This window comes from Pituophis catenifer, unplaced genomic scaffold, assembly GCF_029215685.1.
Source record: "Pituophis catenifer annectens isolate HBS135680 unplaced genomic scaffold, rPitCat1.0.hap2 SCAF_2, whole genome shotgun sequence".
NCBI classification, from domain to species: domain Eukaryota; kingdom Metazoa; phylum Chordata; class Lepidosauria; order Squamata; family Colubridae; genus Pituophis; species Pituophis catenifer.
Window position 1 is genome coordinate 12,476,559 of NW_027256882.1, and position 27,910 is coordinate 12,504,468.

The window sequence follows — 27,910 nt, forward strand, 5'->3', positions numbered from 1 at the left end:
ATATACAGCTCAGCTGGAGTGAGGGCTTGCGTGCCATAGGTTCACCATCACGACTCTAAAGTCATCAACTTTAGATACTAGCATTCCACACCAAACTGTGAGTTACTAAAGAGGGTAGGATTCTACCAGCTTCTTGTGTTTTCAATGTTTACCTTAAACTGTGAATCAGATGCAGCGATTAAGCACAATCTATATTCTGGAGGGCATATATCATATTCTCCTTAACACCATTTTGGGGCTGGTCAACCCAAGGTGGAGATTCAGATTAGCTTGGACCGGCAACCTTCAACCTTTGCAAAATTCTAACTTTTGTCCAGTGATTCTACTTCCTCAGTGGTGGGATTCAGCTGGATTGCATCGGTTTGAGCGAACTGGTTGTTAACTTACCCACCGCCCACTATCAAAGTGGATACTGGACGCTGCGCTACACTGCAATGGAGAAACGGCAACGGAGTGGCTGGCACAAATGTCCCAAAGGTGTTTTTTCAGGAGGCAACTGGACTTTCTTGTTTTTTTCTTTGAAGACATTTTGCTTCTCATCCAAGAAGCTTCTTCAGCTCTGACTGGATGGTGGGGAATGGAAGGATTTATACTCCTTGCAGACAGCTGGTCGCTTGCATTCTTTTAGCAAGGTGTTAGTCTTTTAGCAAGGTGTTGGAGGTTTATCTGTGTCATCAGGATCATCTGAATGGTGCAAATGGGTATTGAGCCTTCTTGGAACTGTTGAAAGGACTGTGTTGTAGATTGGGGATAGATGATGTCATATCCCTCCCCCTCTTGACACATCTTCAAAGAAAAACCAGAAAGTCCAGTTGCCACTTGAAAAAGCACCTTTGGGATAACCATGGCCTGGATGACTGAGAATCTCCATAGACATCTGTCTTTCTATCTATTGTACCTATTATCTATCTGTCACCATTTTATTATTAAACTTAATGTTTAATTACTAAAATGCACAGCAGTGGCTAGGAAAACAAAAATAATAAACAATCTTAGAGGTCTTTCAGATGGGAAGTAAAACAAATTCTTTTAATTGAGGAATTTCTTGATAAATCCAAACCATTGAATGGGGACAAGGGAAAGAAGCAGGGGAAGAGAAAAGGTTCTTCCGCTGTTTGTGATATAAGTACCACTCATTAGAATCAGTTTTCACTTTTAGCTTTCATGATTAGTTGTTCCTTAGTATTGAGGTCTGGCCTCAAAATAATAATGTAGCATTTGGGGAAAAAGATGCAGCCCAGCAGGCCAGCACTGGAGGCCAAAATGGAGGTGACCTGCACAGCCACCATGTACTTCCCTTTGGTACTCAGATAGGTGGGCACAAAGGAGATCCAGACGCTGCAAAAGACCAGCATGCTGAAGGTGATCAGCTTGGCTTCGTTGAAGGTCCCAGGCAGATTCCTGGCCATGAAAGCCACAGTGAAACAGATAGCAGCCAGGAACCCCATGTAGCCGAGAGCAGAGTAAAACATGGTGACGGATCCTTCATTGCACTGCAGGATGATCTCTCCAGGCTGAGAGTGTAGGTCAGAGTCAGGAAATGGGGGAGACGTGCCAAGCCAGCTGCTGCAAATGACAATTTGAAGACCAGCGCAAGAAAGGATAATAGAGTTGGCCAAGCTCTTCCCCAGCCATTTCTGAACTTTATTCCCTGGTTTTGTGGCCAAGAAAACCAGCACCACCGTGATTGTTTTGGCCAAGATGGAAGAAATGGCAACGGAGAAGATGATGCTGAAGGTTATCTGTCGGAGAAAGCAGGTGGCTCTCCTTGGCTGGCCAATGAAGAGGAAGGAAGTGAAGAAGGAAAGGAGGAGGGAGACCAGGAGGATGTAGGAAAGGTCTCTGTTGTTGGCTTTGATGATTGGAGTGTCTAGGAATTTAATGAAGATTCCCAAGACAAAGGCTGTAGTTAAAGACAGGAACATGGCAATGGAAATTAGCATGAGCCCTAAATAGTCTTTATAATTTAGGAAGGATTTAATTTTAGGAATACAACGATCTTTGCTGATATTTGGATGCTGGTCTTCTGGACAAGGGGTGCATTTTTCTGAATCTGAAAAGAGCAAGAGTATTGTCCATCTTACTGTTGGATTTTTCACCTTTTACTGAAACTGTTATTTGCATAATATTAGTAAGCAATGAATGTTGACAGATAAGCAGTAAGAATGAAGATGAAGAATTCCCAGTGCTAGATCAGGTATTCCCCACCCACCCCTGCGGCAAACTCTGCAGGGTGCACAACTCAAATGGAAGATCAGATTGGAAAATAAAACCAGCATGCTAAAATCAGATATAAGTGAGCTAAACTAGATTTAAAAAAAAAAAGACGCTGAAAAACAAGAAGATAAAAAAATATCAGTTCAAGAAAAATCACCAGAAGCAAGGAAAATCAAGGAAGCTCTGCAAATAATAGTTGCAAAAACAAAACAAAACAGAACTTTGATATTATATATGTTGACAGCAGCAAGAAATGAATGAATGGCTGCAAAAATTGAGTTAGCAGAGATAGCTAAATTGACTGTTTTGATCAAAGAAAAAAAAATACAGATACTTTTGTTTCTACCTGGAAACCACTTCTGGACTTTGTGCTTGAGGTGGGAAAAAAATGAAACTTTTATTTTGGATTTTACCGATTCGATAGATTTGTTGTTATAGAAATGGCTAGTTTATACTATTATGTAAAAGTAAAAAGTTGAGGTTTGATGTTAATGCCTTATCCTACTGCACCAAAGGGAGTCAGAAGTCAATGTCTTTTTTTCTTTTTTCCATTTTCTTTCCCTCTCTTTCCCCTTCCCTTCCCCCCCCCACTATTTACTCTTGTATTTTCTTTGTATGCTATATTATAAAGTAATAAAAACTGTTTTTTTTTTAAAGGAAATAATTATTGGCACAAAGGTGAATTGTAGGAAGCACCTGCTGAGAATGAAATATTTTGGGGAATATTAAAAGAGGCAAAATATTATATTTTCCCAAAGGAGAAATGGAGAAACATGCTCTTAAAGGCAGAAAGGATTCCCAGTCTTCCTGCATAGCAAAACAGCCTCCAGCAGATGCCCAAAGTCTTTAGAGATGGATATTTTGTACCCATTAAGAAAGACTGGGCTAATCTATTCACCAAAAAAAAAAACCAAAAAAAAAACATCATCAGCTCTAGCTAATAGGATTAAGAAGGACAGGACAGGAATTTTAGGACATAATAGAATTAACCCATCCCCATTAGAATAACAAAAGGCAAAAGGCACAAGGCTGACTGCATTGCACAACCCCCTGCAGCATCTCAGAACCCTATAAAAATCCATGGATTCAGCAAACCAATTTGTCAGCTGCCCCAGAACTACATGCTGTTGTTGGTTCTGCTCATTAATAAACTAAGTCCTTCTTTCCAGTCAGCCTCCATTTTATTTCCAGTGCCTTTTTCCCAACTTGGAACCAGACCTAATTTTACCCCCCCAACAATTGGAAGACCCACAAGTAATGGCAATGAATCATGCCTTTCATCCACACAGCAATATTGATGGGCTCTACTTACAAAGGAGAATAGGTGGGCATGGAGTATTATTGTAAATGCTTGAAGAAGAAAAAAAGGTCATTTGGAAGATTATCTGAACTAATCAGGGAGAGACGCAATTTAAAACTAAGGAGAAATTTCCTGACAGTTAGAACAATTAATAAGTGGAGCAACTTGCCTGCAGAAGTTGTGAATGCCCCAACACTGGAAATTTTTAAGAAGATGTTGGATAACCTTCATTAAACCAGGTGTTGGCATGGCCAGCTCGTGATGCATTCAGTTTGACAGCCCTGCCCTGCAGCAGAATAACAAAAGGCAAAAGGCACAAGGCTGACTGCATTGCACAACCTCCTGCAGCATTTCAGAACCCTATGAAAATCCAGGTACTCGTCAAACCAATTTGTCAGCTGTCCCAAAACTACATACTGTTGTTGGTTCTGCTCATCAATAAACAGAGTCCTTCTTTCCAGTCAGCCTCCATTTTATTTCTAGTGCCTTTCTCCCGACTTGGAACCGGACCAGATTTTTTCCCCAACAATTGGAAGAACAAAAAATAATGACAATGAATCATGCCTTTCATTCATGCAGCAATATTGACGGGCTCTACTTACAAAGGAGAATAGGTGGGCATGGAATACTATCGTAAATACTTGAAGAAGAAAAAAAGGTCCTTTGGAAGATTATCTGAAGAATGATGAAGAAGATGCACTGAAGCTAGGACACACGAAGGCTTACTAAGTAATTTGAAAGACCAAACTGACCTACAGGAAAGACCAAAGGAAGAATAGAAAAGAGGCATGGCCAGTACACACAGACACACATACACACATAGACGCACAGACACACAGAGGCAAAGCAGATATCTAGTAATAGTTGTGAGCAGGGCATTTGAAGAGACAGAGAGGCTAATTCTGGCTGCACAAAACTTAATTTTAATTTAATTTAATTTATCGCATTTCTATGCCGCCCAACTCCCAAGGAGCCTTAAAAACAAATGAATTCAAAACCAGAATTATGAAGATAGCAACAGACAGAATATAAATTCTTCCATTCCCTACTATCCTGTCAAAGCTGAAGAAGCTTCTTGGATGAGAAGCGAAACATCTTCCAAGAAATAATAAGGAAGTCCAATTGCCTCCTGAAAAAGCATCTATGGAATAGCAACAGACCCCAAATGATTCCTCTGTAAAGAAGTCGAAGAAACAATGGACTGCCTGGTTAGCTGCTGCAAGAAGATCATCCAGATTGATTACCACAACGGCATGACAAAATAGCAACAATGGTACATTGGAAGATCTGCAAGAAATACCATTTCTAAAATGGAGAAAGTAGAAATATAAAATGAAGATGCTAACACGCTCTGGAAATTTAGAATTCAAACAGATAACCATCTGCCACATAACCCAGACTTAACAATTGTTGATAAGAAAGACAAAAAGTCTGGATAACAGATGCTGCAGTATAGCAGAACAGAAGAAGGGAAATGGGAGACAATCACAACATATAAAGACCTGCAAATAGAAATACAAAAACTGTGGCAAAAGAAAACAAAGATAGTACCAACAGTAATCAACATCTTGGGTGCAATCCCAGAACATCTGGGGCACTACTTGAATATTATCGGCATTGACAAAATCATAACCAGTCAATTGCAAATGGCAGCTTTACTTGAAACAGCTTACATCCTGCAGTGATACCTTTAAAATTATATGAAAGAACATCTGCCTATCTCAGGTCCCCAATGTCACCCACCTTCCTGGGTGGAGATGGTTCCTTCTGCACAAGGAATGCAGTCATAGCAGCAGATGGGCCTCCCTTCCTGAGCTACCTTCCTGAATCCGGGATGGCAACTTTCCACACACCTTGAAGGAGGCAGCGGCTGGGGAGGGAGAGGAAGAACATCCAGCAAATGAATTTATTTTAAGAAAAGTAGGAAAGGATCAGCATCTTCATCTAAAGAATAACCTGCAGGCTACTCGCCAACATATCATCCTGTCATGCCTCCATCGGAGTCTGAATCTGTGAGGGAAGATGAGATGGAAGAAGAACTGACAGAGAGTGAGAGGGCAGCTCTGTTGGCGTTGGAAGAAACGGGGGAAGGGCAGAGTCAGTCCAGGCAGGACTTTTCGGAAGTAGTAAGGTCTGCAGGAATGGAGGAACAGAGCTCGGACGAGGAGCAAGAACCACCCCCTCCTGATGCAAGAGCTCGGAGGGTGCAGAGGAGGCGTGATCAGCTCAGATGGAGCAGGCCACTCACGAGGAGATGCCCCACCCAGGTTCATCAGGCACACCTGGGGAATGAGACTTAAGGAGACGCTGTGGGGAGGGGCATTTGTCGGGAACAAACACTGAGTTCCTGAAGTGTTGTGTGCCGACGTTTGAACTTGCCAAGAATCCATGCATTCCTGTGTGGCGTTCTGGACTAATTCGCTGGATCTTTTGCTCCCTGAACTCCTTGCTTTGCTCTTGTTTTGCCAAATACATTTGGGATTTATTGCCGTGCAGCCTTGGTGCAGACAGCGCTGGGCTGGACTAATTGCAACCAGAGGCTGTTTGAGGTTTGTGTGGGGGTTTATTATCACTCTGCTCAGGCACTTGCCAGAAATGTGGGAGCATTTTGGCGAGATTTGGAGCATTAAAGGGCCGGTTTGAACTGCCAGCTGTTTGTCTTATCTCGGTAGCGTGCCCTGGGTCATCACACCTCCCATCTAAAGACGAGAACACACACAAGTTCTAGAATTAGATTAATTTAGACACCGAATTCCTCAAGGAAAGGTCAAGAAAAAGACAAAATTTCTGAAATGAAATCAGCAGTCCTTCAAGCCACCATCACCCCATTAGGAGAATGACAGGAAGCGTGAAATAAAGAGGTTTCTTCACCTTGTACATCTTTTCCATCTGAGCAATCTTGTTCTGGTGGATCACCAGTTTGGAAGCCTGGATTCCCTGCCTTTCTAGATGCCCGGATTTCATCCTGGTGACGGAATTGTTGGTGTAAACCATCCAGTTCACAATGTCCAAGCCAACAGCCGGCTCTCCATTCTCATCAAAATATACCCCATCAATGGAATGATTATAAAACTGGGGGGTTTGAAGGAAAGCATGAAACTGGAAAGGAAGAGAAATGGGGACTATTTGGAGAGGAAACCAGAAGGTTTGCCCTATGGGAGAACTGAATATTTCTCTTCACAAAGCCCAGGTTCTAGATTTATTTACTCCTTCAGGGCAAAAACTGTAAATATTTGAACAATGCAACTAATTTTCTGCCTAAATACATGCAAACAAAGTAAACTGTGGAAACGGGACTTTCAACATTCATTTAGCATTTGTCTTTCCACTCTTTTGTTCCGGCTAGGAAAAAAGTCAGCCCAACCGTTTCCTTTCTGACTCTTAGTCTTGACTCCCTCTTTTCTCCCTATTTTTTCCAGACTGGAATCCAGAGACTAGCAATAGGGCCAAAATATTCTGTCAGCAGAGAAGGGATTCTCCCCTTCTTGTATTTTTTTCCTTTCCATTAGTTGGCAAAACCTTAGGTAGAGTCAATCATGATTGTCACAAAGATGCTTTTCAATAGGCAACTGGACTTTATCGGTTTTCTTCTTGAAAATGTTTCGCTTCTCATCCAAGAAGCATCTTCAGTTCTTCAGAAGCTTCTTGGATGAGAAGCAAAACATTTTCAAGAAGAAAACCTAAGAAAGTCCAGTTGCCTATTGAAAAGCACCTTTGGGATAACCATGACTTGGATGATCCAGAGGCACAATGGCTCAGTGGCTTAATGACGCTGAAGATGGTTTTAACTCTGGCGGTTTGAGACCTAGTTCTGCATGACAGAGTGAGCTCCTGTCACTTGCCTCAGCTTCTGTCAACCTTATAGTTTGAAAGCATGTTCTATGTGAGTAGATAGATAGGTACCACTCTGGTGCTCTATGTAGGCAGTTAAATTCCTGATGGCTCTGAATCTTCCCAGTTGTGTCACCCTTTTGTGAGGAAGCTCCAGGAAGGAAGGGGCCTTGGGTGATGCTGCAGTAAGAGCCATTCATCTTTCTCCCTGATACGAAGCCAGGTCGCCCCTCCATGACACATCTTGGAAATGCACAAATATTTCCTACAACAGGGCTGATATCTTGGCAAGCCAAACTACTACTCTGCAATAGCATTGCTGGTCTCCTGACTACTGTAACAACTCCATATGATGATGATAATAATAATAATAATAATAATAATAATAATAATAATAATAATATACATCAACAAATTGCAGCTTCCTGCAATAACACCAGCAGAACTGCAAAAAACTGCGCTACTTGGAACATCGTACATCTTAAGAAGATACCTGGTGGATTCCTAGGATGCTGGAAGCAACCCGTATCAACCATTAGCACCAGTCAATGATATTTGTGATGCATTTTTGAATGTTCAGTTGACTGAGTTTTATGTTTAACAAATAAAGTAAATAATAATAATAAAAAACCTGGATGATTGAGAATTTCTATAGACATTGAACCAGTCATGAGTTTTCTCCTTCACTTTCCAGCCTTTGATTTACTCCAGACAGAAAACATGTTTGTTAACCTGGATGCAGAACCCTCCCTCTTTATACTTTGGAACTGAGTTGTGCACCAAAATACCTGCCAAGCCTTCAGCCTTGAAGCTCCCAGGTTCTCACCACTGCTTCTCATTGGCCACTTGGATCTGGAGAAATAGGCTGAATGCAAGGCCAGCCCCACAGCCCAGATTATGTTGTAAGTGAAAAAGCTGTCAAGAGACAGGATTTGTTGCATGTCTCCCTGGGGTAGTAGCTCCAGTTCTTCTCTTTCCCTGCACTGTCTCCAGACTTTCACAGACAAGACATCCTTGATGGAGGAACACGTAAAGGATTTCTCTACAAAGTGTTTCATGGAGGAGTGGAATTGCTTAAAAGCACCAAAGGCCACCCTTTTATTTGTCTGCACAAGAAAAGAAAAAAAGCCAAAAATGTTTTCGAAGGTGGAGATACTACTTTCCATGAAATCCCAAGTGAGATCCCAGCAGGCTGCTATGATCCAGACTTTTCCTGCAACAGGTTTCTTAAGCTCTCTAAGTATTCCGTACAAAATAAAAATTCCTATTTGGAATGAACTAATCTCTGCACCGTAAAGAAAGACATTCACTTGAATCCACTTGGCAAATGGTTCCAAATTCAATGCCAAGTTTCTGACTTTTATGGAAAACACTTGAGTTAAAACTGGACAAATGCCATTCTTGATCAGCATGGAAGTCATTGTCCTCATGAACCTCTCCCCCTGGTCCGTGTTTGGAGCCATCATGCCAACCAAGGTCCACCTGAAATGGAGGAGCAGTTTGACCATCCCTGGGTACTGGACCCCTTCAGTGGGGAGCATTGGGTAGAAGAAAGGAAACCGAGTTTTATCCCTCAGAATTGGGGAAACAAAACTGTAACTGATCTGAAAAAGGAAGACAGACTTATTAAGTGACCCATAGAGCCCCCAATTTAACTTATATGCAAAACACATCATGAGAAAGGCAGGGCTCGATGAATCAAAAGTTGGAATTAAGATTGCCGGGAGAAATATCAACAACCTCAGATATGCAGATGATACCACTCTAATGGCACAAAGCGAAGAGGAACTAAAGAGCCACTTGATGCGGGTGAAGAAGGAGAATGCAAAAGTTAGTTTGAAATTCAACATTAAGAAAACTAAGTTCATGGCACCCGGCCCTTCCTGGCAAATAGATGGGGAAAAAATGGAGGTAGGGACAGATTTTATTTTCCTAGGCTCCAAGATCATTGCAGATGGGGACTGCAGCCAAGAAATTAAAAGATGCTTGTTCCTGGGGAGGAAAGCTATGGCAAATCAAGATAGCTTACTAAGAAGCAGAGACATCACCCTGCCAAGAAAAGTGCATATAGTCAAGGCTATGGTTTTCCCAGTTGCAATGTATGGCTGTGAAAATTGGACCATAAGAAAGGCTGAGAGTCAAAGAATTGAGGCCTCTGAACTCTGGTGCTGGAGAAGATTCCTGCGAGTCCCTTGGACTGCAAGGCAATCAAATTGGTCAGTCCTAGAGGAGATCAACCCTGATGGCTCTTTAGAAGTCCAGATCCTGAAAATGAAACTCAAATACTTTGGCCACCTAATGAGAAGAGAAGAGCCTAATGCTAGGAAAGATTGAGGGCAAAAGAAGAAAGGGCCGACAGAAAATGAGGTGGCTGGATGGAGTCACTGAAGCAGTCAGCATGAGCTTAAGTGGACTCCAGAGGATGGCCTGGAGGAACATTGTCCATGGGGTCGCGATGGGTCGGACATGACTTTGCAACTAACAACAACAACAGCCCTCAAATAGCAATTCTCTTCCCACTGAAGAGTTCTGAAATAAAGATCCTTTGGTGGTGACTTTACTTCTCTACTCAGGTATTGCTTTTCTTTCCACTTGCTTCCTAAGTGCACCATTTTGCTGGTCCAAGGTGTCAGAAGAGTCCTCATATCTGGATTGGGACCACAGCAAAAGGGACGAACGCAAAGGCAACTGGACTTTGTTTTTCCTTAAAGATGCTTTGCTTCTCATCCAAGAAGCTTCTTCAGTCCTGATAAAACTCTGCTCTTGAATTTAAATTTCTATGGCTAAATATTGTCCTTTCAGTAAATAAATACCTGTGGGACTTTGTAGGTGCCCAACATGTTTGAAATGAGGATGGAGAGGTCAGCGTTGGCCCCTTCAAGAACGGCGAGTGTGTTTTTCTGCTTCCCACATCTGTAGTTGGGAACATTGGCCTCTCCATCTGAAAGGAGGTCCAGAAGAGCATCCAAAGTAATCTGCTCACTGAAATAATGTTCATAGATACTATAACCCAGAGTGATGTTAAGTGAGAGACTCCGAGAATCGTGGTTGAACTGGTGGACAGCAGAAAGGAAGGAGAGCATTTTCCAGTATTTGGTGTATTGTCCCCTGCATGTATAAATATATTAGAAAATGAATCAAAAGGACATTTTACTGAACTACTAATCAATATTCTACTTCACCTGGTATGAAGAGTTCTTATGTGAGAATTAAAACATTCCTAAAAATATTAATATAGAAAACTAGTCAAATTAATAGATTTTAGTACTAAAAGTACTAAAGTACTAAAGAAATCTTGTTCCAAAAGTACTATCTCAGTTTATAACAAGAACAGGAAGTCAATTTTATGAACAGATTGATGATATTTCATAGCATTTTAGAACTAATTGTTTAATCTCTCCTATTAAGGGTGCTTTAATATCCCGAAATATTTCACATATTTAAATGGAATATTTAACATACTGAATTCATGTTGTTATGTCTAAACAAATCTAATTATTATTGGTTTTTGCTTCCCCTGGTTTTATGAATACCTTTGAAGTTAGACCAAGAATACAATTTAGTTTAAAGAGAGATATTCTCTCTTTCTCACTCTTTTGTAAAATTTGGAAATTTTACGTATTCATCAATATTAAATACAGAATTATAAAGCTGGAAAGGGTCCTTTAGAAGAAGTTCTACTGTCTAATTTCTTTGATGTAAACATAAGCCAAGCATACAATTGTGATCATCAGGATCCTTGTATTAGAGCTATACTTTAGAATTTCATTTTTGTTGAGCTCGGGAGCATTAAAGATTTGACATAAATTCATCCATGAGAATCATACACTTGCAAAAACAGTGAATAAGTAGATGCTTAACTGTGACTCTTTCATCTCAATATCTATGGAGATTCTCAATCATCCCAGTCATGGTTGTCTCAAAGGTGTTTTTCAAAAGGCAATTGGACTTTTTTTGGTTTTTCTTTGAAAACGTTTCGCTTCCTACCCAAGAAGCATCTTCAGTTGGCATGATAGCACTGTTCCAATATCTAAGGGGTTGCCACAAAGAAGAAGGGCACAGCCTATTCTCCAAAGCAGCTGAAGGCAAGACAAGGAACAGTGGATAGAAACTAATCACGGGAAGTGTTAATACCACTTTATAATGCCTTGGTAAGGCCACACTTGGCATACTGCATTCAGTTTTGGTCGCCACGATGTAAAAAATATGTTGAGACTTTAGAAAGAGTGCAGAGAAGAGCCACAAAGATGTTTAGGAGACATATGAAACATATGAAGAACGGTTGCAGGAACTGGGTATGTCTAGTTTAATGAAAAGGAGGAGTATTGGAGACATGATAGTAGTCTTCCAATATCTCAGGGGCTGCCCCAAAGAAGAGGGAGTCAAGCTATTCTCCAAAGCACCTGAAGGTAGGACAAGAAGCAATGGGTGGAAACTAATCAAGGAGAGAAGCAACTTAGAACTAAGGAGAAATTTCCTGACACTTAGAACAATTAATCACTGGGATGACTTGCCTTCAGAAGTTATGGGTGCTCCAACACTGGAAGTTTTTAAGATGAAATTGGATAACCATTTGTCTGAAATGGTTTCCTACCTGAGCAGGTCCCTTTACTGCTCTGTTGTTCTATATTCTGTTATTCTGTTGCCTTTTGAAAAGCACTTTTGGGACTTTCATCTCAACAGTGAATCTTAGTGTAGAAAAGGAATTATGAAGGTTTTCCCATCACCAGTTCAAGGAGAAAGTAGTGTATTTCTGAGAACTTGCAACCATGTCGTTTTCAGGAATCAAGATCTGTTTGAGGATGGCTTTCTCCTTTTCTTCATGGGCCAGAGAGGAGTAAGGAGGAATCATTCCATACTCCATGGGCCCAATGTAGCTCTGCTTTAAGGAAGCGAAGGAAGGGCGTGTTTGTTCTCTATGTTGAAATGACAGCAAAGATCTCTGCTTTGATCATCTTACTTGATAGGTGTTGAGGAGCCTCATCAACTGCAGGATGTAAAATGGGTCCCCCAGATATAATAGGACAGAAAGAGAGCATAAGGAGCAGTTCAAGGGGACAATAGCTGGTCAATTTCAGAGGGCTGGAACTGACTTACAAGAATAATTGAATGGAAGGAGTTTTGTTGAAGCTAAAGGGTAGAAACCTAGCCTGGGTTGCAGAGATTATCCCACTAATGAGATAATCTCCTGATTTGTAATAATTCTGCGAATAAACCTCTTCCTGCTCTAGAGTCAAGAGGCATTTGGCTTTGCGTTGTTGAGAAGCTCCCTGAGGCCACAAAAGCAGCACGAGGAGAAGTAACAGCAACATGACTTCCTGGCTTGATTCACCGTGATGCATTGCAAACTTCTTCTCAAAGAATGAGGAGAACAGGTCAAAGAAATAAAAGCTCTCTTCCAAAATACGATCTTCAATGGCTTTCCTGATTCAGGGGCCAGAGAAGGCTTCACATCTGAAGGGGAAGGGGAATAAACGCAGCCCCTGCCTGCCTTAAAAATCTTCCCATGCTCTCTTTTTCTCCATAACCATTTATCAACCAGCCTTTCTGATGAGAAGATGCAATGCAGGATGACTCTGTTGCCTGGCTTCGTCATCAAAACATGTTTTTGATGTGCTTGTTGACCAATTTACTCAATAATTCTAGAAAGGTCTCTGGAGACTTAATAGAAAGACAACAAATAAAACTCAATGATTAGGATAATTGTAAGGAATGGAAAATCCCCTCTAGAAACTTTGAATTATTCAGCAGGAAGGTGCCCAAAGGGAGAACTCGCAGATGTGATTTCAAACATGAAAAATGCCACAGTAGAGAATTTGACCCCAAACTTTTGAATCTTAGCAGTCTTACAACAATGCAAAATTATGTCCTGTCTATGTTCTTCTATACAGCTGTACAATTGAAAAAGAAAGATTCAAGAGTTCAGGTAGTCCTCAACTTACGACCACAATTGAACCCAAAATTTGAGGCATTTGTTAAGTGAGTTTTGCCCCATTTTATGACCGTACTTGCCACAGTTGTTAAGTGAATCACTGCAGTTAAGTTAGTAACAGTTAAGTTAATAACACAATTGTGGAGTGAATCTGGCTTCCCCATTGACTTTGTTTGTTGGAAAGTTACAAAAGGTGATCACATTATCTCGGGATATGGCATCCATCATAAATATGAGTCAGTTGTCAACCATAAGAGCTGAGGTGGCGCAGTGGTTAGAGTGCAGTACTGCAGGCTACTTCTGCTGACTGCTAGCTGCAGTTCGGCAGTTCAAATCTCACCGGCTCAAGGTTGACTCATCCTTCCATCCTTCCAAGGTGGGTAAAATGAGGACCCAGATTGTTGGGGGCAATGTGCTGTCTCTGTAAACCTCTTAGAAAGGGCTGTAAAGCACTGTGAAGCAGTATATAAGTCTAAGTGTTATTGCTATCTGAATTTTGATCACGTGACTATGGGGATGTTGCAGTGATTATAAGTATAAAAAATGGTCATAAGTCACTTTTTCCAGTACCATTGTAACTTCAAACAGTCATTAAATGAACTGTTGTAAGTCAAGGACTACCTGTAGTCCATTTAACTGGTTTTAACTGCCAAGAAATAAGGTGTTGTGAGATAGAATCCTGAAAACTGAATAAGAGAAAGTCCTGTCCTTTATCAGTGAATTAATTAAAGCCGAGTCTCTCTTAATGGAGAAACGGCAAACGAAGGGGCTGGCGCAAGGGAAGCGTCAGACCCGGAAGCCATCTTTCTACCTTTGTACCTTCAGGCGTCAGGCATGCCACAAATTCTACTGTGGGAAATTGGGAAGGGGGATTGTATACAGTGAAGAAGATATGTAGTCAAAATAAAATTCTTTAATAGGAAGTCAAGGCCGTTGTGCCCTGCAGCTGTGTGGAGAAGAATGAGGAGGTATCTCCTGTTCCGGACGGTACCTGATTGGTTCATGTGATGGACATGTGGGTAAGGGGCAAGGTCTTGAACTTCCTTTTGGGTGTGGAAAACCCCGAAGCTTTCAGATTCGGGTTTTCCCAGATGTGCCAATATGACATCTCTAATAAAAGTTAGCTTTGAGGAACTTCAAGCCTCAGAGTTTGATTTCGTTGGGGGTGTTACTTGGAACCCTGACAGGAAGGACAAGACCGCTTTCCCTCTTTCTTCTCCCAGCTTCTCCTCCTTCCCTCGTGCTGGCTGCTCCGTTGCCCGTTTCTCCATCGCAGTGCAGCTCAGCGCCCAGGATCCACTTTGATGGAGGGGGTGGAGGGCTAGTTTAACAACTGGTTCGCCCAGGGTCAGGTTGGGCCACGCCTCCCATGACAGCCAACCTGGCCCTGGGTGAACCGGTTGTTAAATTATTTGCATCCCACCATTGTACTTCCTTCTACAATTCTGGGCATCATTCATTCATTCATTCATTCATTCATTCATTTATTCATTCATGCATGCATGCATGCATGCATGCATGCATGTAATGTAGGTAAATGCGGATCCAGCTGGATGATCACTGAAGGGCCCTCCTTATTCATAGTATTGTAGGAAAGAAAATGTGCTTGCAAATTAACGAGTTGAGACAGTACAGAGGCAGAACAAAAATTCCTTTGAAGTAGAAACATTCAGAGAGGGGCCCCTCAGTTGTCAGAGATAAGAAACATTTGGTGATATACAGTATGAAGGTTAAAACAGATCAAAGGATGACCACATGTAATATCAACAAGAGATTATTTGAATCTATGCTTCAGTAATTGGCAAAAAGAATTATGACTGTTGGCAAAGAAAAAAATGTAAAACTTGGTAATTGGGAAGTGTCAATTAAAAGTGACAAATGTATATGATCACATAAACTGCTGAGTTAACAGAATCCTTTGTCTAGAAGGGTATAAAAACCATTGTAGCTAATTTCTGTCTTTGTTCAACGCTTCATGTACAGAGCTTTGAACCTATTGCGCAATATACAATGTCTCTGGCTAACCCTGAAAAGTTGTGTTGGTCTTATTAAATCCACAACACATGCATGCATGTATTAGATAACAGATATAAGTATAGACATAATTATAAATACATGAGATGGATACAAATAAAAGGAACATTAGGACAGGGACGGTAGGCATGCTGGTGCACTTATGCACGCCCCTTACAGACCTCTTAGGAATGGGGTGAGGTCAACAGTAGACAGTCTAAGGTTAAAGTTATGGGGGTTTGGGGAAGTAACCACAGAGTCAGGTAGTGCATTCCCGGCATTGACCACTCTGTTGCTGAAGTCGTATTTTCTGCAATCGAGTTGGAGCGGTTTACCTTAAGTTTGTATCTAGTGTGCTCATGTATTGTTGTGGTTGAAGCTGAAGTAGTCACTGACAGATAGGACATTGTAGCAGATAATTTTGTGTACTATGCTTAAGTCAGAGAGAAGGTGGCGTAGTTCTAAGTTGTCTAAGTCCAAAATTTCAAGTTTGGTGGCATAAGGTATTATATTGCGGGTAGAGGAATGGAGGACTTTTCTCATGAAATATCTCTGGACTCTCTCAATTGTATTAATGTTCGATATGCAGTGCGGGTTCCAGACAGATGAGCTGTATTCAAGAATTGGTCTAGCAAATGTTTTGTATGCTCTAGTTAGTAGTACAATATTACCAGAGAAGAAGCTACGCAAGATTAGGTTAACAACTCTTAATGCCTTTTTGGCAATGCTGTTATAGTGAGCCCTGGCACTTAGATCGTTTGGGATGAGTACTCCAAGGTCCTTGGCAGAGTGAGGGTCATCTACAAGGTCGTTTCCGCCCAGCTTGTATTTTGTGTTTTGATTTTTTTTGCCAATGTGTAAGTAAGATGTTTGTACCTATTATCTACCTGTCAACATTTTATTATTAAACTTTATTTATTTATTTTTTATTTTATTTCCAATTTATATACCGCCCTTCTCCCTGAGGACTCAGGGCGGTGTACAGCCAGAATTAAGAACATAAAATATTAAAATATTAAAAAACAGTTAAAATATGTATAAATTTGGCCCCAAAATTAAAAATCACAAACTAATTAAAAACATTTAAAAATTTCTTCTTAAGCCAGCCCGGCTTGCTGAAAAAAGTGAGTTTTAAGGGCATGGTGGAAGGCACTGAGGTCATGGATTCTCCTTATCTCTGGGGGCAACTGATTCCAGAGGGTAGGTGTCCCCACAGAGAAGGCCCTCCCCCTGGGGGTCACCAGCCTACATTGTTTGGCTGATGGCACCCCGAGGAGGCCCTCTCTGTGGGAGCGCACGGGTCGATGGGAGGTCGTCGGTAGCAGCAGGCGGTCTCGAAGATAGCTAGGCCCTATGCCATGGAGCGCTTTAAAGGTGATAACCAACACCTTGAAGCGCACCCAGAAGACAAGTGGGAGCCAGTGCAGCTCGCGCAGGAGCGCTGTTACATGGGAGCGCCATGCTGCTCCCGTCACTCCCGCGCTGCTGCGTTCTGGACCAGTTAGAACCTCCGGGTGCTCTTCAAGGGGAGCCCCATGTAGTAATTAAACTTAATGTTTAATTACTAATTACTTACTTAATTACTAAATGCACAGCAGTGGCTAGGAAAACAAAAATAATAAACAATCTTAGATGTCTTTCGGATGGGAAGTAAAACAAACACATTCTTTTAATTGAGGAATTTCTTGATAAACCCAAACCATTGAATGGGGACAAGGGAAAGAAGCAGGGGAAGAGAAAAGGTTCTTCTGCTGTTTGTGATATAAATACCACTCATTAGAATCAGTTTTCACTTTTAGCTTTCATGATTAGTTGTTCCTTAGTATTGAGGTCTGGCCTCAAAATAATAATGTAGCATTTGGGGAAAAAGATGCAGCCCAGCAGGCCAGCACTGGAGGCCAAGATGGAGGTGACCTGCACAGCCACCATGTACTTCCCTTTGGTACTCAGATAGGTGGGCACAAAGGAGATCCAGACGCTGCAAAAGACCAGCATGCTGAAGGTGATCAGCTTGGCTTCGTTGAAGGTCCCAGGCAGATTCCTGGCCAGGAAAGCCACCATGAAGCAGATGACAGAGAGAAAGCCCATATAGCTGAGGGCACAGTAAAACATGGTGATGGATCCTTCGTTGCACTGCAGGATGATCTCTCCAGGCTGAGAGTGTAGGTCAGAGTCAGGAAATGGGGGAGATGTGCCAAGCCAGCTGCTGCAAATGACAATTTGAAGACCAGCGCAAGAAAGGATAATAGAGTTGGCCAAGCTCTTCCCCAGCCATTTCTGAACTTTATTCCCTGGTTTTGTGGCCAAGAAAACCAGCACCACCGTGATTGTTTTGGCCAAGATGGAAGAAATGGCGACGGAGAAGATGATGCTGAAGGTTATCTGTCGGAGAAGGCAGGTGGCTCTCCTTGGCTGGCCAATGAAGAGGAAGGAAGTGAAGAAGGAAAGGAGGAGGGAGACCAGGAGGATGTAGGAAAGGTCTCTGTTGTTGGCTTTGATGATTGGAGTGTCCAGGAATTTAATGAAGATTCCCAAGACAAAGGCTGTGGTTAAAGACAGGAACACGGCAATGGAAATTAGCATGAGCCCTAAATAGTCTTTATAATTTAGGAAGGATTTAATCTTAGGAATACAATGATCTTTGCTGATATTTGGATGCTGGTCTTCTGGACAAGGGGTGCATTTTTCTGAATCTGAAAAGAGCAAGAGTATTGTCCATCTTACTGCTGGATTTTTCACCTTTTACTGAAACTGTTATTTGCATAATATTAGTAAGCAATGAATGTTGACAGATAAGCAGTAAGAATGAAGATGAAGAATTCCCAGTGCTAGATCAGTTATTCCCCACCCACCCCTGCGGCAAACTCTGCAGGGTGCACAACTCAAATGGAAGATCAGATTGGAAAATAAAACCAGCATGCTAAAATCAGATATAAGTGAGCTAAACTAGATTTAAAAGAAAAAGACTCTGAAAAACAAGAAGATAAAAAAATATCAGCTCAAGAAAAATCACCAGAAGCAAGGAAAATCAAGGAAGCTCTGCAAATAATAGTTGCAAAAACAAAACAAAACAGAACTTTGATATTATATATGTTGACAGCAGCAAGAAATGAATGAATGGCTGCAAAAATTGAGTTAGCAGAGATAGCTAAATTGACTGTTTTGATCAAAGAAAAAAAATACAGATACTTTTGTTTCTACCTGGAAACCACTTCTGGACTTTGTGCTTGAGGTGGGAAAAAAATGAAACTTTTATTTTGGATTTTACCGATTCGATAGATTTGTTGTTATAGAAATGGCTAGTTTATACTATTATGTAAAAGTAAAAAGTTGAGGTTTGATGTTAATGCCTTATCCTACTGCACCAAAGGGAGTCAGAAGTCAATGTCTTTTTTTCTTTTTTCCATTTTCTTTCCCTCTCTTTCCCCTTCCCTTCCCCCCCACTATTTACTCTTGTATTTTCTTTGTATGCTATATTATAAAGTAATAAAAACTGTTTTTTTTTTAAAAAGGAAATAATTATTGGCACAAAGGTGAATTGTAGGAAGCACCTGCTGAGAATGAAATATTTTGGGGAATATTAAAAGAGGCAGAATATTATATTTTCCCAAAGGAGAAATGGAGAAACATGCTCTTAAAGGCAGAAAGGACTCCCAGTCTTCCTGCATAGCAAAACAGCCTCCAGCAGATGCCCAAAGTCTTTAGAGATGGATATTTTGTACCCATTAAGAAAGACTGGGCTAATCTATTCACAAAAAAAAAAAAACACACCATCAGCTCTAGCTAATAGGATTAAGAAGGACAGGACAGGAATTTTAGGACATAATAGAATTAACCCATCCCCATTAGAATAACAAAAGGCAAAAGACACAAGGCTGACTGCATTGCACAACCCCCTGCAGCATCTCAGAACCCTATAAAAATCCATGGATTCAGCAAACCAATTTGTCAGCTGCCCCAGAACTACATGCTGTTATTGGTTCTGCTCATTAATAAACTAAGTCCTTCTTTCCAGTCAGCCTCCATTTTATTTCCAGTGCCTTTTTCCCAACTTGGAACCAGACCTAATTTTACCCTCCCAACAATTGGAAGACCCACAAGTAATGGCAATGAATCATGCCTTTCATCCACACAGCAATATTGATGGGCTCTACTTACAAAGGAGAATAGGTGGGCATGGAGTATTATTGTAAATGCTTGAAGAAGAAAAAAAGGTCATTTGGAAGATTATCTGAACTAATCAGGGAGAGACGCAATTTAAAACTAAGGAGAAATTTTCTGACAGTTAGAACAATTAATAAGTGGAGCAACTTGCCTGCAGAAGTTGTGAATGCCCCAACACTGGAAATTTTTAAGAAGATGTTGGATAACCTTCACTAAACCAGGTGTTGGCATGGCCAGCTCGTGATGCATTCAGTTTGACAGCCCTGCCCTGCCGCATCTTTGCACAACCTCCTGCAGCATTTCAGAACCCTATGAAAATCCAGGTACTCGTCAAACCAATTTGTCAGTTGTCCCAAAACTACATACTGTTGTTGGTTCTGCTCATCAATAAACAGAGTCCTTCTTTCCAGTCAGCCTCCATTTTATTTCTAGCGCCTTTCTCCCGACTTGGAACCGGACCAGATTTTTCCCCCAACAATTGGAAAAACAAAAAATAATGACAATGAATCATGCCTTTAATTCATGCAGCAATATTGACGGGCTCTACTTACAAAGGAGAATAGGTGGGCATGGAATACTATCGTAAATACTTGAAGAAGAAAAAAAGGTCCTTTGGAAGATTATCTGAAGAATGATGAAGAAGATGCACTGAAGCTAGGACACACGAAGGCTTACTAAGTAATTTGAAAGACCAAACTGACCTACAGGAAAGACCAAAGGAAGAATAGAAAAGAGGCATGGCCAGTACACACAGACACACATACACACATAGACGCACAGACACACAGAGGCAAAGCAGATATCTAGTAATAGTTGTGAGCAGGGCATTTGAAGAGACAGAGAGGCTAATTCTGGCTGCACAAAACTTAATTTTAATTTAATTTAATTTATCGCATTTCTATGCCGCCCAACTCCCAAGGAGCCTTAAAAACAAATGAATTCAAAACCAGAATTATGAAGATAGCAACAGACAGAATATAAATTCTTCCATTCCCTACTATCCTGTCAAAGCTGAAGAAGCTTCTTGGATGAGAAGCGAAACATCTTCCAAGAAATAATAAGGAAGTCCAATTGCCTCCTGAAAAAGCATCTATGGAATAGCAACAGACCCCAAATGATTCCTCTGTAAAGAAGTCGAAGAAACAATGGACTGCCTGGTTAGCTGCTGCAAGAAGATCATCCAGATTGATTACCACAACGGCATGACAAAATAGCAACAATGGTACATTGGAAGATCTGCAAGAAATACCATTTCTAAAATGGAGAAAGTAGAAATATAAAATGAAGATGCTAACACGCTCTGGAAATTTAGAATTCAAACAGATAACCATCTGCCACATAACCCAGACTTAACAATTGTTGATAAGAAAGACAAAAAGTCTGGATAACAGATGCTGCAATATAGCAGAACAGAAGAAGGGAAATGGGAGACAATCACAACATACAAAGCCCTGCAAATAGAAATACAAAAACTGTGGCAAAAGAAAACAAAGATAGTACCAATAGTAATCAGCGTCTTGGGTACAATCCCAAAACATCTGGAGCACCACTTGAATATTATCGGCATTGACAAAATCACAATCAGTCAATTGCAAATGGCAGCTTTACTTGAAACAGCTTACATCCTGCAGTGATACCTTTAAAATTATATGAAAGAACATCTGCCTATCTGACGTTCCCAATGTCACCCACCTTCCTGGGTGGAGATGGTTCCTTCTGCACAAGGAATGCAGTCATAGCAGCAGATGGGCCTCCCTTCCTGAGCTACCTTCCTGAATCCGGGATGGCAACTTTCCACACACCTTGAAGGAGGCAGCGGCTGGAGAGGGAGAGGAAAAAAAATCCAGGAATGAATTTATTTTAAGAAAAGTAGAAAAGGATCCGCATCCTCATCTAAAGAATAACTTGCAGGCTACTCGGCAACATATCCTCCCATCTAAAGACGAGAACACACACAAGTTCTAGAATTAGATAAGTTTAGACACCAACTTCCTCGAGGAAAGGTCAAGAAAAAGACAAAATTTCTGAAGTGAAATCAGCAGTCCTTCAAGCCGCCATCACCCCATTAGGAGAATGACAGGAAGCATGAAATAAAGAGGTTTCTTCACCTTGTACATCTTTTCCATCTGAGCAATCTTGTCCTGGTGGATCACCAGTTTGGAAGCCTGGATTCCCTGTCTTTCTAGATGCCCGGATTTCATCCTGGTGACGGAATTGTTGGTGTAAACCATCCAGTTCACAATGTCCAAGTCAACAGCCGGCTCTCCATTCTCCTCAAAATATACCCCATCAATGGAATGATTATAAAACTGGGGGTTTTGAAGGAAAGCATGAAACTGGAAAGGAAGAGAAATGGGGAATATTTGGAGAGGAAACCAGAAGGTTTGCCCTATGGGAGAACAGAATATTTCTCTTCACAAAGCCCAGGTTCTAGATTTATTTACTCCTTCAGGGCAGAAACTGTGAATATTTGAACGATGCTACTAATTTTCTGCCTAAATACACGCAAACAAAGTAAACTGTGCAAACGGTACTTTCAACCTTCATTTAGCATTTGTCTTTCCACTCTGTTGTTCCGGCTAGGAAAAAACACAGCCCAACCGTTTCCTTTCTGATTCTTAGTCTTGACTCCCTCTTTTCTCCCTGTTTTTTCCAGACTGGAATCCAGAGACTAGCAATTTTCTAGTCTTAGGGCCAAAATATTCTATCAGCAGAGAAGGGATTCTCCCCTTCTTGTATTTTTTTCCTTTCCATTAGTTGGCAAAACCTTAGGTAGAGCCAATCATGATTGTCACAAAGATGCTTTTCAAAAGGCAACTGGACTTTATCGGTTTTCTTCTTGAAAATGTTTCGCTTCTCATCCAAGAAGCGTCTTCAGTTCTTCAGAAGCTTCTTGGATGAGAAGCGAAACATTTTCAAGAAGAAAACCTAAGAAAGTCCAGTTGCCTATTGAAAAGCACCTTTGGGATAACCATGACTTGGATGATCCAGAGGCACAATGGCTCAGTGGCTTAATGACGCTGAAGATGGTTTTAACTCTGGCGGTTTGAGACCTAGTTCTGCATGACAGAGTGAGCTCCTGTCACTTGCCTCAGCTTCTGTCAACCTTATAGTTTGAAAGCATGTTCTATGTGAGTAGATAGATAGGTACCACTCTGGTGCTCTATGTAGGCAGTTAAATTCCTGATGGCTCTGAATCTTCCCAGTTGTGTCACCCATTTGTGAGGAAGCTCCAGGAAGGAAGGGGCCTTGGGTGATGCTGCAGTAAGAGCCATTCATCTTTCTCCCTGATACGAAGCCAGGTCGCCCCTCCATGACACATCTTGGAAATGCACAAATATTTCCTACAACGGGGCTGATATCTTGGCAAGCCAAACTACTACTCTGCAATAGCATTGCTGGTCTCCTGACTACTGTAACAACTCCATATGATGATGATAATAATAATAATAATAATAATAATAATAATAATAATAATAATAATATACATCAACAAATTGCAGCTTCCTGCAATAACACCAGCAGAACTGCAAAAAACTGCGCTACTTGGAACATCGTACATCTTAAGAAGATACTTGGTGGATTCCTAGGATGCTGGAAGCAACCCGTATCAACCATTAGCACCAGTCAATGATATTTGTGATGCATTTTTGAATGTTCAGTTGACTGAGTTTTATGTTTAACAAATAAAGTAAATAATAATAATAAAAAACCTGGATGATTGAGAATTTCTATAGACATTGAACCAGTCATGAGTTTTCTCCTTCACTTTCCAGCCTTTGATTTACTCCAGACAGAAAACATGTTTGTTAACCTGGATGCAGAACCCTCCCTCTTTATACTTTGGAACTGAGTTGTGCACCAAAATACCTGCCAAGCCTTCAGCCTTGAAGCTCCCAGGTTCTCACCACTGCTTCTCATTGGCCACTTGGATCTGGAGAAATAGGCTGAATGCAAGGCCAGCCCCACAGCCCAGATTATGTTGTAAGTGAAAAAGCTGTCAAGAGACAGGATTTGTTGCATGTCTCCCTGGGGTAGTAGCTCCAGTTCTTCTCTTTCCCTGCACTGTCTCCAGACTTTCACAGACAAGACATCCTTGATGGAGGAACACGTAAAGGATTTTTCTACAAAGTGTTTCATGGAGGAGTGGAATTGCTTAAAAGCACCAAAGGCCACCCTTTTATTTGTCTGCACAAGAAAAGAAAAAAAGCCAAAAATGTTTTCGAAGGTGGAGATACTACTTTCCAGGAAATCCCAAGTGAGATCCCAGCAGGCTGCTATGATCCAGACTTTTCCTGCAACAGGTTTCTTAAGCTCTCTAAGTATTCCGTACAAAATAAAAATTCCTATTTGGAATGAACTAATCTCTGCACCGTAAAGAAAGACATTCACTTGAATCCACTTGGCAAATGGTTCCAAATTCAATGCCAAGTTTCTGACTTTTATGGAAAACACTTGAGTTAAAACTGGACAAATGCCATTCTTGATCAGCATGGAAGTCATTGTCCTCATGAACCTCTCCCCCTGGTCCGTGTTTGGAGCCATCATGCCAACCAAGGTCCACCTGAAATGGAGGAGCAGTTTGACCATCCCTGGGTACTGGACCCCTTCAGTGGGGAGCATTGGGTAGAAGAAAGGAAACCGAGTTTTATCCCTCAGAATTGGGGAAACAAAACTGTAACTGATCTGAAAAAGGAAGACAGACTTATTAAGTGACCCATAGAGCCCCCAATTTAACTTATATGCAAAACACATCATGAGAAAGGCAGGGCTCGATGAATCAAAAGTTGGAATTAAGATTGCCGGGAGAAATATCAACAACCTCAGATATGCAGATGATACCACTCTAATGGCACAAAGCGAAGAGGAACTAAAGAGCCACTTGATGCGGGTGAAGAAGGAGAATGCAAAAGTTAGTTTGAAATTCAACATTAAGAAAACTAAGTTCATGGCACCCGGCCCTTCCTGGCAAATAGATGGGGAAAAAATGGAGGTAGGGACAGATTTTATTTTCCTAGGCTCCAAGATCATTGCAGATGGGGACTGCAGCCAAGAAATTAAAAGATGCTTGTTCCTGGGGAGGAAAGCTATGGCAAATCAAGATAGCTTACTAAGAAGCAGAGACATCACCCTGCCAAGAAAAGTGCATATAGTTAAGGCTATGGTTTTCCCAGTTGCAATGTATGGCTGTGAAAATTGGACCATAAGAAAGGCTGAGAGTCAAAGAATTGAGGCCTCTGAACTCTGGTGCTGGAGAAGATTCCTGCGAGTCCCTTGGACTGCAAGGCAATCAAATTGGTCAGTCCTAGAGGAGATCAACCCTGATGGCTCTTTAGAAGTCCAGATCCTGAAAATGAAACTCAAATACTTTGGCCACCTAATGAGAAGAGAAGAGCCTAATGCTAGGAAAGATTGAGGGCAAAAGAAGAAAGGGCCGACAGAAAATGAGGTGGCTGGATGGAGTCACTGAAGCAGTCAGCATGAGCTTAAGTGGACTCCAGAGGATGGCCTGGAGGAACATTGTCCATGGGGTCGCGATGGGTCGGACATGACTTTGCAACTAACAACAACAGCCCTCAAATAGCAATTCTCTTCCCACTGAAGAGTTCTGAAATAAAGATCCTTTGGTGGTGACTTTACTTCTCTACTCAGGTATTGCTTTTCTTTCCACTTGCTTCCTAAGTGCACCATTTTGCTGGTCCAAGGTGTCAGAAGAGTCCTCATATCTGGATTGGGACCACAGCAAAAGGGACGAACGCAAAGGCAACTGGACTTTGTTTTTCCTTAAAGATGCTTTGCTTCTCATCCAAGAAGCTTCTTCAGTCCTGATAAAACTCTGCTCTTGAATTTAAATTTCTATGGCTAAATATTGTCCTTTCAGTAAATAAATACCTGTGGGACTTTGTAGGTGCCCAACATGTTTGAAATGAGGATGGAGAGGTCAGCGTTGGCCCCTTCAAGAACGGCGAGTGTGTTTTTCTGCTTCCCACATCTGTAGTTGGGAACATTGGCCTCTCCATCTGAAAGGAGGTCCAGAAGAGCATCCAAAGTAATCTGCTCACTGAAATAATGTTCATAGATACTATAACCCAGAGTGATGTTAAGTGAGAGACTCCGAGAATCGTGGTTGAACTGGTGGACAGCAGAAAGGAAGGAGAGCATTTTCCAGTATTTGGTGTATTGTCCCCTGCATGTATAAATATATTAGAAAATGAATCAAAAGGACATTTTACTGAACTACTAATCAATATTCTACTTCACCTGGTATGAAGAGTTCTTATGTGAGAATTAAAACATTCCTAAAAATATTAATATAGAAAACTAGTCAAATTAATAGATTTTAGTACTAAAAGTACTAAAGTACTAAAGAAATCTTGTTCCAAAAGTACTATCTCAGTTTATAACAAGAACAGGAAGTCAATTTTATGAACAGATTGATGATATTTCATAGCATTTTAGAACTAATTGTTTAATCTCTCCTATTAAGGGTGCTTTAATATCCCGAAATATTTCACATATTTAAATGGAATATTTAACATACTGAATTCATGTTGTTATGTCTAAACAAATCTAATTATTATTGGTTTTTGCTTCCCCTGGTTTTATGAATACCTTTGAAGTTAGACCAAGAATACAATTTAGTTTAAAGAGAGATATTCTCTCTTTCTCACTCTTTTGAAAAATTTGGAAATTTTACGTATTCATCAATATTAAATACAGAATTATAAAGCTGGAAAGGGTCCTTTAGAAGAAGTTCTACTGTCTAATTTCTTTGATGTAAACATAAGCCAAGCACACAATTGTGATCATCAGGATCCTTGTATTAGAGCTATACTTTAGAATTTCATTTTTGTTGAGCTCGGGAGCATTAAAGATTTGACATAAATTCATCCATGAGAATCATACACTTGCAAAAACAGTGAATAAGTAGATGCTTAACTGTGACTCTTTCATCTTAATTTCTATGGAGATTCTCAATCATCCAGGTCATGGTTGTCCCAAAGGTGTTTTTCAAAAGGCAATTGGACTTTTTTTGGTTTTTCTTTGAAAACGTTTCGCTTCCTACCCAAGAAGCATCTTCAGTTGGCATGATAGCACTGTTCCAATATCTAAGGGGTTGCCACAAAGAAGAAGGGCACAGCCTATTCTCCAAAGCAGCTGAAGGCAAGACAAGGAACAGTGGATAGAAACTAATCACGGGAAGTGTTAATACCACTTTATAATGCCTTGGTAAGGCCACACTTGGCATACTGCATTCAGTTTTGGTCGCCACGATGTAAAAAATATGTTGAGACTTTAGAAAGAGTGCAGAGAAGAGCCACAAAGATGTTTAGGAGACATATGAAACATATGAAGAACGGTTGCAGGAACTGGGTATGTCTAGTTTAATGAAAAGGAGGAGTATTGGAGACATGATAGTAGTCTTCCAATATCTCAGGGACTGCCACAAAGAAGAGGGAGTCAAGCTATTCTCCAAAGCACCTGAAGGTAGGACAAGAAGCAATGGGTGGAAACTAATCAAGGAGAGAAGCAACTTAGAACTAAGGAGAAATTTCCTGACACTTAGAACAATTAATCACTGGGATGACTTGCCTCCAGAAGTTATGGGTGCTCCAACACTGGAAGTTTTTAAGATGAAATTGGATAACCATTTGTCTGAAATGGTTTCCTACCTGAGCAGGTCCCTTTACTGCTCTGTTGTTCTATATTCTGTTATTCTGTTGCCTTTTGAAAAGCACTTTTGGGACTTTCATCTCAACAGTGAATCTTAGTGTAGAAAAGGAATTATGAAGGTTTTCCCATCACCAGTTCAAGGAGAAAGTAGTGTATTTCTGAGAACTTGCAACCATGTCGTTTTCAGGAATCAAGATCTGTTTGAGGATGGCTTTCTCCTTTTCTTCATGGGCCAGAGAGGAGTAAGGAGGAATCATTCCATACTCCATGGGCCCAATGTAGCTCTGCTTTAAGGAAGCGAAGGAAGGGCGTGTTTGTTCTCTATGTTGAAATGACAGCAAAGATCTCTGCTTTGATCATCTTACTTGATAGGTGTTGAGAAGCCTCATCAACTGCAGGACGTAAAATGGGTCCCCCAGATATAATAGGACAGAAAGAGAGCATAAGGAGCAGTTCAAGGGGACAATAGCTGGTCAATTTCAGAGGGCTGGAACTGACTTACAAGAATAATTGAATGGAAGGAGTTTTGTTGAAGCTAAAGGGTAGAAACCTAGCCTGGGTTGCAGAGATTATCCCACTAATGAGATAATCTCCTGGCTTGTAATAATTCTGCGAATAAACCTTTTCCTGCTCCAGAGTCAAGAGGCATTTGGCTTTGCGCTGCTGAGAAGCTCCCTGAGGCCACAAAAGCAGCACGAGGAGAAGTAGCAGCAACATGAGTTCCTGGCTTGATTCACCGTGATGCATTGCAAACTTCTTCTCAAAGAATGAGGAGAACA

At 41.0% G+C, this 27,910-nt stretch overlaps 1 protein-coding gene across 1 annotated transcript; it reads right to left on the minus strand.

Annotated features, from left to right (window-relative positions):
• Positions 1-17,075: 17,075 nt before the first annotated feature.
• Positions 17,076-27,400, minus strand: LOC139309850 (vomeronasal type-2 receptor 26-like). The gene is made up of 7 exons (XM_070934048.1): positions 27,264-27,400; positions 25,350-25,644; positions 23,850-24,143; positions 23,328-23,645; positions 21,566-21,793; positions 21,150-21,276; positions 17,076-17,986 (listed from the first exon to the last, which is right to left on the minus strand). Exons 1-7 carry the CDS (start codon positions 27,398-27,400, stop codon positions 17,076-17,078), a joined length of 2,310 nt encoding a protein of 769 aa, XP_070790149.1.
• Positions 27,401-27,910: the final 510 nt, after the last annotated feature.